The sequence below is a fragment of the Hemicordylus capensis genome, chromosome 3 (assembly GCF_027244095.1).
Source record: "Hemicordylus capensis ecotype Gifberg chromosome 3, rHemCap1.1.pri, whole genome shotgun sequence".
Taxonomy (NCBI): domain Eukaryota; kingdom Metazoa; phylum Chordata; class Lepidosauria; order Squamata; family Cordylidae; genus Hemicordylus; species Hemicordylus capensis.
Genome location: NC_069659.1, coordinates 264,015,016 through 264,028,682, shown reverse-complemented (window position 1 = coordinate 264,028,682; position 13,667 = coordinate 264,015,016). Strand labels below are relative to the sequence as shown.

Here is a 13,667-nt window from a genome sequence, read left to right as displayed (position 1 = left end):
GTGCTTCATTCTTTTCACCTGGAAGTGGGGGCAGGGAGAGTCCTACAGCATTATAGAGAATTGCTGGTCATGTTGCATTTTACAGCAGCAAAATTATTTTAGTGCCTTATGCCAAACTTGTTAGTTGGAGCAAAACTTCATGCATGAAGCTTGAGCAAAGCTATTATTTCTTTTTGATTGCCTGTTGGGGTACATTATTGGTTTGTTTGTTTTAATTGTCTACAGCTTAGGTAGTGGTAGTAGTAGTAGCTGTACCGTCGAGTCTGTGTCGACTCCTGGCGACCACAGACTCATGTGGTTTTCTTTGGCAGAATACAGGAGGGGTTAACCACTGCCATCTCCCACACAGTGTGAGATGATGCCTTTCAGCATCTTCCTGTATCACTGCTGCCTGATATAGGTGTTTCCCATAGTCTAGGAAAGATACCAGCAGGGATTCGAACCAGCAACCTCTTGTTCCCTAAGCAAGTTACTTCCCTGCTGCACCACTTAGGTACTGAATATTTTATTTGTTCTATAGTTAACGGATTGGTTAACTAGAAATATCATGCCTTGCAGATAAGGCTTGAGAAGTCATCTGTGGGAGTGCAGTTGTCACACATTTCTCCTGTATTCCTTCTGCCCCTCCTCATTCCCCACTGCTTCTTGCCTGGGCCCCAGAAGTAATGGCAATTGCAGTCTTTGTGTTTGCTATACAATTGCTGTTGCTTTTAGAAACACCCTTATATTTTTAAAGATGAAGAATATTTTCTTGCTTTATGCAAAAAAATTGTTTTTCATGTATGCCAATAACTGGGCAAGATCTTGATTTTCGTCTGCATAACTTGAGATATTTTGGTTATATCTCTCTGTTGCCTTGCTAACAATTGTGGAGCATAGCTGAGGAGTTGGAAACTTTAGTTATGAATCCGCGAGTGAGGTTTGGGTGCTAGTCCACAAGTCATGGCTAATGTCACTTATTTTTCTTCCTGCTACAAAGGCTGATTTTAAGACCTGTATCTGGAGCACTGTCTCCACTTGATAGATGTAGGTTATATCTAGATCCAACCTGCTTAGATGATTTAATGCTTTTGAAGTCTGTGAATATGCATGCATGGTCTGCCGAGGGAAAAATGAGAAAGGCAGCAGAGTTCTTTGCTGGCATGTTATGCTGGCAGTACACAAGTCATTTAGACAGAACTGAATATAATAAAATAAAGATATGGAAAATTTCCCTAGTTTAAAGAATGGGTGCACAATTTTTTCATGATAAAGTCACTGTTTTGCACCTTCAACTGTGAAGTTGAAATGTGACCTACTTTGCAGGGCTATTTTTGAGAAAAAATCAAGGATGATGCAAACCACTCTGAATTTATTGATATTGTTAAGGCTAATGGGTGTATAACAATAAAATTTGACTTGACAAATATAAGGCCTGTACAGATGACAAATGCTTTTTAGGAGGGGACTAGGTTTCATTGGGAATAGCTTAGGTTATAGGGAATTTTGCTTGGGCATGATATTGTACTAAAACATTGAAGTCCTTTAAAGCTCTGTAGATCAAGACTTATGCAGGTGGGGATTCTTGCTATTTGATCAAATAGAAGGGGTGAGAAACAGTGAAGTGGTGCAGAATTTCCCTCATGGAAAATTGTAAATCCTTACTAATTTGGTCAGTCCATCTGTTTTCTGGGGTTCATGGTCCCCATTATTAAGATTAGACAAATATGACTCTCAGAACTGTGGACCAATGTTGGCATGTCTACAGAGACAAGTTAACTTTTTTCTTTTTGTCCCAATACCAAATAATTGGATTTGTTTTTCATTTTATTGACTTATGTCCCTTGATTATTTTAGAAATGTGGCAACCCCATTCTGTTCAGTTGAATCATTGTACTTCTTGTGTTGTGTATTTTTGTTTTGTTTTCAAACACAGAGTACAAATGTGCATGATACAACTGCAAAGATCATAGCATGCTTTCCCATGATGTTTGTACATTAAATTTTCTGAAGCAGGAAATTTGTATCACTTAACTCTACACTGCTTCTTGTTATATTCCATTGCTTTTCTCTGGCCTGCCATACTCACAATTTTCACTTCCTTTCCAGTGACACTTTTAGGGTGAAAAAGTCACCAAAAAGGTCTCCGCTGTCTGATGCACCTTCACAGGTAAAAAGTTCTGACAAACTTTTTATAAATCCTTTTATAAAACCAATCCCTCAATATTGGTTGAGTGCCAATTAGAAATAACTTTCCGGCTCATTATGGCCACCAAAGAATGATCATTAAGAACCCATAGAATATGGGCAGTGATGTAACTACAAATTCAAAAGTGCAGAAGCTCTCCATGACAGCCCCAATAGCCATGCCCACCCCCAGCAGCCGAGAAGTACTGGTGCTCTGTCTTTGCATGTTCCCTCTCCACGACACCCCTGAGTATGAGACAATGTTACCTTCAACCAAAATCTCTGACGCAGGGGCATAACAGATAACAGATATTCAAATTGATCACAGAAAATATCAGATCAGTACAGGGGTGTAGCAAGCTTGGAGTGGGCCCAGAGACAAGATTTTAAAATGATGCCCCCCTCACTGAAGCTCAGCTCATGCAGTAAAGAAATCTTAAATGAGGCTGAATGGTGGTAATAAAAGGCATAGTAAAATTTTGTGTGTGTGTGTATATGTGTGTATACGTGTGTGTGTGTGTGTGTGTGTGTGTGTGTGTGTGTGTGTGTGTGTATATAAAAACACCTATGTGCCACAATAGAACATCATCCCAAATTATTTTTTAAAAGGTATTGTATGTTGTGGACGAGGCAAGTCGTTTAATGTACTAGAGAAAGACATGCTGTTCTGGTAGCTCCAGGTCTTAGCTCTCACATCAAATTTGGAGGATGAACACAACTGAAGGAAGCCCGGGCTGGTGTGCGACTGGGGGAGTCAGTCATGTGACTTGCCTCTGGGGGGCCCCCCAAGGCAGTGGGCCCACAGACTATAATAGGGCAAGGGGAGACAGTTGTCTGTGGGCCCACTGCCTTGGGGGGCCCCCCAGAGGCAAGTCACATAACTGACTCCCCCAGTTGCACACCAGCCCGGGCTTCCTTCAGTTGTGTTCATCCTCCGAATTCATTCATACACACACACACACACACACACACACACACACACACACACACAATTTTACTATGCCTTTTGTTACCACCATTCAGCCTCATTTAAGATTTCTTTACTGCATGAGCTGAGCTTCAGTGAGGGGGCGCCATTTTAAAATCTTGTCTCTGGGCCCACTCCAACCTTGCTACACCCCTGCACTGATCTGATATTTTCTGTGATCAATTTGAATATCTGTTGATATTGACAACGAAACGTAAATATGTTCCTTTTACTGAGTGGCAACAGCTTTCCAAGGTTTCAGGCAAGGGGTCTTTCTCAGCTCTAAGTTTTTTGTTTTTGTTTTTAAGCTGGTGGGGATTGAGCTTGTGGTCCTATCATTGAGCTAGTCCCTCCCCTTTGTGAAGTTCCATTCACATTCTTAGGATTGACTGCTGAAATCTTCATGCCCTCTCTATGAAGCTTGAATAAGTAGCATGGAGTTTTAAATGAGAGGGAAAAGTAAAAGGAAACCAGATACAAAGCAGGAAACAATTGTTTCTTTCTTTACAGCACAATAGTTGTTTAACATTTTGTTCTCTCAGGAGTCCACGCCACTGCCTACTGCCGAAACACCCTCTGTTGTATCCACTGTGGTTCATGCAACAGATGAGGAGAAACTGGCATCTTCTGTGGGTAATCAGAAATGGACTTGTATGACAGTGGACCTAGATTCAGATAAACAGGATTATCCCCAGCCTTCAGATCTGTCAACCTTTGTAAATGAAACCAAGTTCAGCTCTCCTACAGAAGGTAAGCTACATGGAAGAAGGTGGAATCAATGTTGCCTTTAGCATGAAAAAGACAAAGCAGGTGATGAAGGGGGAAAATATGCTTTTTCATCCCCTTTGCTTCGGTATAAGTTGAATGCTTCCATTTTATTCTGTCTTCCAGTATATTTAGCTTAATTCACTGTCTCATTTATATTAATGTTGACCTGATATAGCTTCCAGCTAGAGATGTATGGAGTTTATCCAGATATGACTGAAGTCAATGGTAAATTGTGATTGACTTTAGTGGGGAATTACCTGAAACCTTTTGTTTCTATCTAGTTTCTTGTTTTATTGTTGAAATTAACAAGTTCATATTCTGCTTCTGATCTTCCTGTCACACAAGTGGTTTGAGACCTAGATCTTGCAACTGCTACTTGGAACCCACAGCTTTCACAAACCCTCGTGCCTGGAAAACTAGTATAAGAGGGAAATAAGTTGTAGTCTGAAGTCACCTAATGGCTCAGCAGGGAAGTAACTTGCCTAGAGATCAAGAGGTTACTGGTTTGAATCCCCACTAGTATGCTTCCCAGACTATGGGAAACACCTATATCGAGCAGCAGCGATATAGGAAGATGCTGAAAGGCATCATCTCATACTGTGTGGGAGATGGCAGTGGTAAATCCCTCCTGTATTCTACCCAAGAAAACCACAGGGCTCTTTGGTCGCCAGGAGTCGACACTGACTCCACGGCACAACTTTACAACTTTAAGTTGTAGTCCAGCTTTTCCTCTGTCTACTGTTCTAAAGTCAGAGAAATATTGTTTGGTTTTGCTTGTCATGGGAAATATTTAAATGTACAATTCTGCCACCTTGCATTGCTCTAACAGATGACTGTGTTGTATGTGTATGTAGGCACTAAGAGTATAGTTATACTAACAGTGCTTGTGTCATCTTTAGATGGGCACACACACCCTAGGTCTTGATCCCAATAGGCCCATAAATAAGGGTCAAACAAGACAATGGCCCTATGTGCTTACCTTATTTCTGGAAATAGTATGCATGGCCAGGGGGCAGGCTTTAACCCTTCCACTGCCCTGGTCCTGGTCCGAATTGCAGGCCCTGCACATGCTATTTACCCGGGGTGGGGATACAAGGTTCAATCTGCTCCAATGGGCAAAGAGCAGATGTGGGTCAGAGGGCATGATGGATCAGGACTGGGGTAGGGATGGGGTTAAATCCCTTCAATCCCCTACCACAGACCAGTTTATTACTGCCCCCCCACACACACACTTGTGCTACTTACAGAGAAGAAAAGCAAATATGTTAAGACTCATGATTAAAATAAAACTCACAATTAAAATGTTTAGTTTGGCCCTAAGAGAGACACATGTAAATGTATGCTTAACTTATTTGAAAAGTGAAAGTCAAGACAAGTTAGTTTTTAGTATTTCTTGTCTGTTTGTTATGTTTTCACTGGGGCAATGAATACAGTTAATATTTTGCCGTTGTCATTATGCATGAATCAACTTATAAACACATAGTTCCTTATAAAGGATTCTCTTTGGGGGAGGTATAATATATTGTATGGGTGCTGCATCTTTTAAATCCCTACCCACCTCCTCCTTTTCAGGATGTCGCAGTTGTATGTGTATAGAAATATACCATCCCTAAATGTATCCCAACCTTTCCATTGTTTTTTAAAAATGCTCAAGGTGGCTTAAAATATGGCTCATTCATTTTGGTAAAACCAATATTTAAAACTAGCTAAAAGATGGGTTTACCACAGCTATAAAGCAACACTTTAAATAACCATCAGGTAATTGAAAAAACTACTGGCATAAGCATGATTTTACAGAGAAGGGGCATGATGAGCCTTGCAATAGAAGAAATTCCAGTCTGGGCAAGAACACAAAAAAGCCCCCCTCCCACCAGTGTTCCCTCTAACAGGGGTTCCCAGATGCTGTTTACAACTCCCATAATCCCCAGCCAAAGGCCATTGAAGCTGGGGGTCCTGGGAGTTGTAGTGAACAACATCTGGAAATCACTGTTAGAGGGAACACTGCCTCCCACATCCCAGCTAGGTGAGCATTAGATTGTAGCCCTGTTCAGGCATTATTAAAGTAGGGGCACTGTACTCACACATCAAGTATCCCCTGAAGCCCCTCTCCCACTCTCATGTACTCAGAAGCTCCGCCTCCTGCTGCCTGCAATTGCACAACAAACACTGTACTTGTGGACAGATTTCTCCCATGATTGGAATGCCAGTGGAACATCTCAGGCACCTTACAACAAAATTTCAAAATACAATTGCCCCAATTCAAATAACATTCATAATGAAGACAGCAAATCCAGTTAAACAGAATCAGTACCAACAACCCCAAAACTAATCCAGACTACAGTAAAATACATGCAGCAGGAGAACTAACTGGAGTACCTTGGCAAGGGAATTCTTCAATGGGTGCCACTACTGAAAAGGCCCTTTGCCATGGGATATAACTGATCATGTGATATAACTCAACATGTTTTATTAAAGGTTTCATTTGATTTCTTTTGCTCAGAGTCCCTCACAGTTATATGAAGGAACAGTAAATATTCAAAAAGTTATTTATAATGGGAAACCCATTCCCATTAATTATGAGCATTAAAATTATGAGCATCTTAATTAAACATTGATTTTAATTGTCATAAGTCTTAAAACTATAGAGAGGACAGTGTGAACTAATATTCTAAAAGCCTGAAGGGAATGAACCTGATTGGGTTTCCTAGGAAGGTGGTTTCAGAGAGAGGGTGCCACCAGGTTCTTAGTCCTTGTAGATAAGAATCTAACCTTTAATGCCAAAGATAGTCAGAGCTTGGCCTCTTCAGAAGATCTTAGGATATGATGAGCTTCATATGGGATGTGTGTAAACTATAATTAAATTACTGTAAGACAAAATAACAACAAAGGTTCTTTTTATCTAAGGATGCACAGTCAAAATGTACATTATTACGCTAATTAAGTACACGAGCTAAGCTCAACACAGTCTGGCACTCCAACGTGGTTATAAATATCAGTTTACCTGCCTCTTATGTCTACTGGGTAACATGCGGCTCAGATTATCTCTCAATTACAGCCAATAATGTTTCCTCTGTTGCAATGATTTACATATAATCATACCTTCCCCCTGGAGTCTGCTCCATGCCACAGTGGGAAACTTCAGAGTAATTAAAGGTTTGTTTCTGAGGCTATCCTTTGCACCACTTTGCATTCTACTTGGAACATCTTCTTCTTACCAAAAGCTACCTTTCATAAGCACTTGTCATGCACTGATACTTGCATACCATGTGTATGCCACTTTGCATTTATTCCTTTGCCAGTCCACTGGAATTCCTATCTTGGCACTACAGATTGATTGATTGATTTAATACATTTCTATACTGCCCAAAAGGCAAGTTGTCTGGGCAATTTACACAACAATAAAAACAGCCAATAAAAGCTTAAAACATTTCAGCAATTATAATTTAAAGTTAAAACTATTAAAACACAATTAAAACAGTATCTAATTAAAAGCCTGGGTGAACAAATGTGTATTGACTGCCCTTTTAAAGGTTGTAAGAGATGGGGAGGCTCTTATTTCAGCAGGAAGTGTGTTCCAAAGCCTCGGGGCAACAATGGAGAAGGCCCGTCCCTGAGTAGCCACCAGATGAGCCGGTGGCAACTGCAGACTAAACTCTCCAGATGATCTCAATGGGCGGTGTGGTTCATAGCGAAGAAGACGTTCTCTTAAATACCCAGGGCCCAAGCTGTTTAGAGATTTATAGGTTATAACCAACACCTTGTATTCTGCCCGGAAACTTACTGGCATAATTAAGCATTTGTATAATGTATAATTAAGCATTTGAACTCTACCATTGCAACAAAAGGCAATTTCCTAGTTAAGTGCATCCTTTCTTTTGTTCCAAGTTGATAATTCCCATCCAGTATTTCAGTCCAGTTTTATTTACATATCTGCCATAAACCATAGCCATCCATATTTGAGTCTACTGGGTTAAAGCAGCAGATTCCAAATTATCAACACTAAACTTGAATGCTATGCATGACATGAACTGTATGATAATACTAGGAATAAAGTAGACATGACTGCAGTGTATACCTCTAGAGGACACTAATGCAGTGTCGCATCTTTTGCTAAAAGGTGATAAAATGTAATATACAATTTAGTACTAGTTGCCAACAGAACAACAACAAAGACTGAGCAAGCAAGACAACTTATTTCAAAACTGCTGTGATTTTGTTAGGTTCTAATTGTTAATGTTGTTTTTGGACAGGGTTAATAAAAATCAATGGTGTTTAAAAACAAAAAGAAAATCAGATTTTAAAACATTTGAATCGGAATTTTTAAAGTTTAAATCAGATTTAATACAAAACAATTCATTAAAAAAAGAACCTAGGTCAAATATATCATTAATATTAATCATAATTTCTAATTATATTCACCAAATATAATTTTAATCACTAAAGAAAAGAAACATCACATTGCCACAGAGGAGGGCATACATTTGCATAAAATGTGCATGTGCTGATGTGTACATGCTGATACCAATTTTGAAGGATTTCTATAATTTAAATATAAATACAATTCAACTTACCATCGTGAAGATTGTAACCATGTAACCTACCTATTTAGTCCATTGTTCAGTCGCTATTGAACTTGTAAGGCCCCTGCTTTCCTTTCTAAGGGTTCTTTATCTTGAATTGCCCCAAACCTCAATGTTAAGCAACCTCAGACTTTAAGGAACTCCTGGCCTTACCCTTCAATTTGGTTGGGATGCTTACAACCTTCATCAAATCAGAATAAGAAATGATCAAGTTATTGACTTTGTCCTCTCTTCCAATAAAGAACTGTCCTTCCTTATCTCTGATCTGTCCTCTGTCAAAATTCAAAGGGAACATTGCAAATAATGTCTACAGAGAAACCCTAGGACATATCTTCCTGAATTTTGAGGGGTTTAAGTTCTCCTAAGGAATTGCCAAATGACATTCCTTTCTGACGATAGTAGGCCTGTGCACTAGAAAAAATATTGGATCAATGCTGACCTGATAACGATATGGAAGAAAAATATTGAGGAGGCTGATAGCCTCACCAACGCTATAGATGATGATGATGATGATGATGATGATGATGATGATGATGATGATTGATTTCTATAGTGCCTTTCCAAAAATGGCTCAGGGTGGTTTACACAGAAAAATAATAAATAAATAAGATGGCTCCCTGTCCCAGTGGGCTCACAATCTAAAAAGAAACATAAGATAGACACCAGCAACATTCACTGGAGGGATGCTGTGCTGGGGGTGGACAGGGCCAGTTACTCTCCCCCTTCTAAATAAAGAGAATCACCATGTTAAAAGGTGCCTCATCAAGTTGACATTGAAGCAGTAACCTTTATAAGAAGCTAGCTTGGAGTGAGAATCCCTCCATGCCAACCCCAGACTTTGATTTAAATGACTCAACCCCCAAAGTCAGGGGATAGGGAGTCAAGGTAACCACTCAGGAAGCACCCACTGGCCCAGTGGATGCTTCCTGAGGGGTTACCTTGGCTCCCATACCCTTGACTTTGGGAGTGCAGTCATTTAAATCCAAATCTGGGGGCAGCTTAGAGAGACTTTCTTTCCAAGCTCTTTTTTAAGCACTACACCTGTGGAACTGGGAGTGGGACTAAGGTAAGCCCGCAGAAAGCACCCACTGGGCTAGTGGGTGTTTCCTGGGAGATTTACCCCCTCCCCGCCAATTTTGGGGTGCAGTGTTTGAAAACCAGGTCAGAGGCGTGCTTGGACATAGAAGTGTCTTCCGTTGCTTGCCTTCAATCAGGGTTCCCAGACCACTGTCTGCCACTAAACAGCTAGTTCCACTACCATTCGCAGCTTCTTGTGGGTTCAAGTATCTTATGTTTTTCCTCTTTAATATATGCATCTTTTTGTTTTTAATCAAAACTCCTAATGGAGCTGAATGTTATTAAGAGCTCCATCTAATTGTATGTCAAGTATAAAAATACTGGCTGTCAGTCTTGAATGACACCGTGTTATGTACATAACTGCTTATTGTAGCAAATATGCAGAAGTGGCAACCAGGATGAACCAAGCCCGCACTATCCAGGAATTGTCCCAGTATTATTTCTCATGAAATGACTGAAGTGATGGGTTGTAAGCACCAAGCATGCCCCCTTAAGACCATGGGGCAGCTTGGCTGTCCTTAACTATTATGAAAGGCATGGGCCTGTATAGGGAGCCTTCCTGTTGTCTCTTGGAAAAGATGTTTTAAAGATGTTATATAGAAAAGCTAATGTGTCACCACAAGTCTGCTTACACATCAGTGAAGGGAGGGAAGCAAAGCAAGATCCTGCTGATGCAACTCAGAGCATATTAACTGAGTGATTAGGCCTGCCTTAGGGTACTTTTTAGTGGATAGTGCGGGCTTGGTTCATCCTGGTTGCCACTTCTGCATATTTGCTACAATAAGCAGTTATGTACATAACACAGTGTCATTCAAGACTGACAGCCAGTATTTTTATACTTGACATACAATTAGATGCAGCTCTTAATAACATTCAGCTCCATTAGGAGTTCTGATTAAAAACAAAAAGATGCATATATTAAAGGGGAAAAACATAAGATACTTGAACCCACAAGCAGCTGCGAATGGTAGTGGAACTAGCTGTTTAGTGGCAGACAGTGATCTGGGAACCCTGATTGATGGCAAACAGTGGAAGGCACTTTTATGTCCAAGCACGCCTCTGAACAGTTTTTCAAACTGTGTAACTATGTGGACTTGGTCTGGCCTTCTAGGGTTTTAAAACTGTGTTAATTTTTTTAACAGTTTTAAACTGTGTTTGTATTGTTTAGATTTTATGGTTTTGAGTTTGATTTTTAAATGGTTATATTTTGTTTTAGTTTCTTTTTAACTGCCCAGAGTTGTTGGATGGGGCGGTATAGAAATGTAATAATAAATAATTAATTATGAGAGTGAAGTAATGTGAATGTTCATCAGCATCTCAAAATTACCTTCTTTCCAAGCGTACAGAATTGAAAATTCAGGCAAATATACATAAATGTCATGTTAATAGTTTGAGAGGGGGAGGAGTAGAGTACTCTGGGCATTAGCCTCCTGGAAAGAGTCCCAGTACTCAAGTCATTTCAGGAAAGAGGAGCAAGGGACAAAGGAAGGAGATTAGCATGGGGTCCAACAAGATAAATGGAGTGAACAAAATCTAGTCCTTGTAGTGTCCTGCGGCTGTGATTGATATGTAGGAAAAAATCAATACTGAGCATGCTTTGAGTTGGATCTAATAATTTTGATTTTAGTGCTCATCAGGAAAGCATCAGGCATAAACCCTCAGGGCCCTATGTATTGTCAAAAAGACAGCTCTCACCACTGTACTAAGTGCATTTTTCTTCATGTTACAGAGCTGGAATATGGCAACTCATATGAAATAGAATATATGGAGAAGATAGGCTCCTCCATACCTGTAAGTTTCCACTTGTGGGTTTCTGCTTTTTTGTTCTCTGAATGCTAAAAGTGCTAAAAAAAATGCTAAAAGATACACAATATAAATTCAGTGGCCTTAAATCTAATGGCTAATTTAAGTGAAAGGAAACCAAATTGCTTACTGTTTTGTTATATAATAGCTTTGAGTTAAAACTGAATATCACCAAAAGAAATGTAGGATTTCGAGGCTTTTGATAGGTTAGTCCTACATAATGAGTTGCATGCAGCAGACTGGCAACTTTGTGCCAATAGAAGATGCATTGTAATATTTTTCTTTTCTTTTGACAGCAGGATAATGATGCTCAGACAAAGCAATCTTTGTACCTTATGTTTGATGCACAGCAGGAAAGTCCAGTCAAATCTCCTCCAGTCCGATTATCAGATTCGACAACTCCTTATTCAGGGTATTTCACTGCATTATCAAAAATAATAATTATTTGTGAAGAGTTAATATAGGCATCACTACCAGTAGCTCTATGGCCATTGTTTCTTTTTATTTTTCTTTTTTTATTCTGTTGTAGATAGTCTTGGATATGGGGGGGATTACACTTGCTCTTTATAGAAACAAACATAATGAAGTGGCAAATTTTATGATCTCAATTATTTTTAGATTTGGTCTTACATTTAACAAGCAAATGTCATTTATGTAGAAATATCAAAGAAGGGCAAACTGATAAATACCACAGGGATAGGCAGCATGTAGCCCCTGAAGAACCTTTGCCAGTCTTTCAGGCTTTTGTTGAAATGCATATGTAGGTTTCTAGTTCTAGTGCTAGATATGAAAAAGAGATGACCAAAAGAGTTGTTGTTGCATTATAATTATTAATAATAATAATAATAATAATAATAATAATAATAATAATAATAATAATAAAATCTGAAGAGGGTAGTGGCTCCCTGTCCCCAGAGGGCTCACAGGCTAAAAAGAAACACAAGGTAGGCAGCAGCAACAGTCACTGGAGGGATGCTGTGCTGGGTATGAATCGGGACCATTGCTCTCCCCTAGTGAAGTAGAAGAAAGTCACCACTTTAAAAGATGCATCTTTGCCCAGTTAGCAGAGGTGAGTAAAGGACTGCAGACATGATGGCAGCCTAAAAACAGCTCATGTCCATGGAACAAAAAAATCTCATTATGTCCAAATGCATGTTCACAAAGATGTTGGAATAGCTGACCTTTTTAGTGGGAGATTTGCAGGTCCTCTTTCAAAATTGTGGATCGTAGAGTTTCAGAAGTACATAATTTAAGAAAAACTTTTGAGATGAGGCAGAACTATCTCAATTTAAGGCTAATACAAATGTTGCCAGTGTAGTGTGACTACTGCTTCTGTGTGTGTGGCAAGTCCCATGGCATACTGGTGACATCTGAATGGGGAACCCCTTTGGTGGAATGGATGTTTGTTAGTTTCTTTTTCTATTTTTGTTTTGTTTTTGTTTTTTGTTAGTTTCAATTCAAGCTTTTAGGGTCTGTGTCATAGGTGGGCCCAGAGGCCCACACCCTCCCATCACCTTTACAGTGATGCAAATCAGCTGACAAACTCCATTGCTACCTTTGCAGATGGGTACCTGGTAGCAAAGAGGTTCCTTGATCATTGCAGGGCGCAAGGATGCTCCCATTAGCCTGTTAGGCAGGTGGGGAAATGAGTAGCTGACTCATGTGGCACCTCTCTCTTCTCATAGGCCAGTGGACTTTTCCCTAAAGGCCCCTGCGATGCAGTAAACTTTCAGCAGGGACCTTCTCTTCTTTCTATCCTCCAAGAGGAATAAAGGAATGACTCTCTGCCAAATCACACAAATACTCTTTTTGTTTAATAAAAGGTGGTACTGCCAGTGCCTGGTAATCTTGGGGGCCCCAGCATATCGCACAAACCAATACAACGTGTTTTCATCGCCCCTCCAGTAGGCTTGGTGTAGGAAGTAACCATGCCTGTTTGATAGTCTAGTTAGCTAATTGGAAAGCACTGTTTTTAATCTTAACTTAGTTCGAGCTTGGAAGAAACAGAAGCCCAGCTGTCCTCTGAAATGAAATTGCAACATCCAGCTTTACGATCCCTCACTGCCAACCAAGAGACATCAATACAGTTGCCCGACAAACCAAAACCAAAAGAACTGGAGCCCATGAACTTAAAAACTTCTTCAAACAGCATTGACATAGTAAGTAGGTTTGGGGAAGCCTCTGCATTGGGCCATTAGGTTGAGTGCCTTCTAGAATGAAAATGCTCCAAAAGGTTTGGATGGATTGTTGAAGATATCTTAACTTTTTATTACTCTTTTTGTGTAATATAAGCCTCTGCATGAACT

The 13,667-nt window shown here is 39.9% G+C and overlaps 1 protein-coding gene across 15 annotated transcripts in view; it reads left to right on the top strand.

The window, feature by feature from the left end:
* Positions 1–13,667, top strand: part of TACC2 (transforming acidic coiled-coil containing protein 2) — a 272,500-nt gene that overhangs the window by 219,218 nt on the left and 39,615 nt on the right. For 14 of the 15 annotated variants that reach the window (XM_053309046.1, XM_053309047.1, XM_053309040.1 and 11 more), the window contains 5 exons: positions 2,089–2,149; positions 3,676–3,883; positions 11,288–11,349; positions 11,658–11,773; positions 13,349–13,520. In XM_053309046.1, the coding sequence (XP_053165021.1) occupies positions 2,089–2,149; positions 3,676–3,883; positions 11,288–11,349; positions 11,658–11,773; positions 13,349–13,520 (619 nt within the window). The remainder of the gene's footprint in view (positions 1–2,088; positions 2,150–3,675; positions 3,884–11,287; positions 11,350–11,657; positions 11,774–13,348; positions 13,521–13,667) is intronic. The other variant, XM_053309037.1, reaches the window with a different exon arrangement.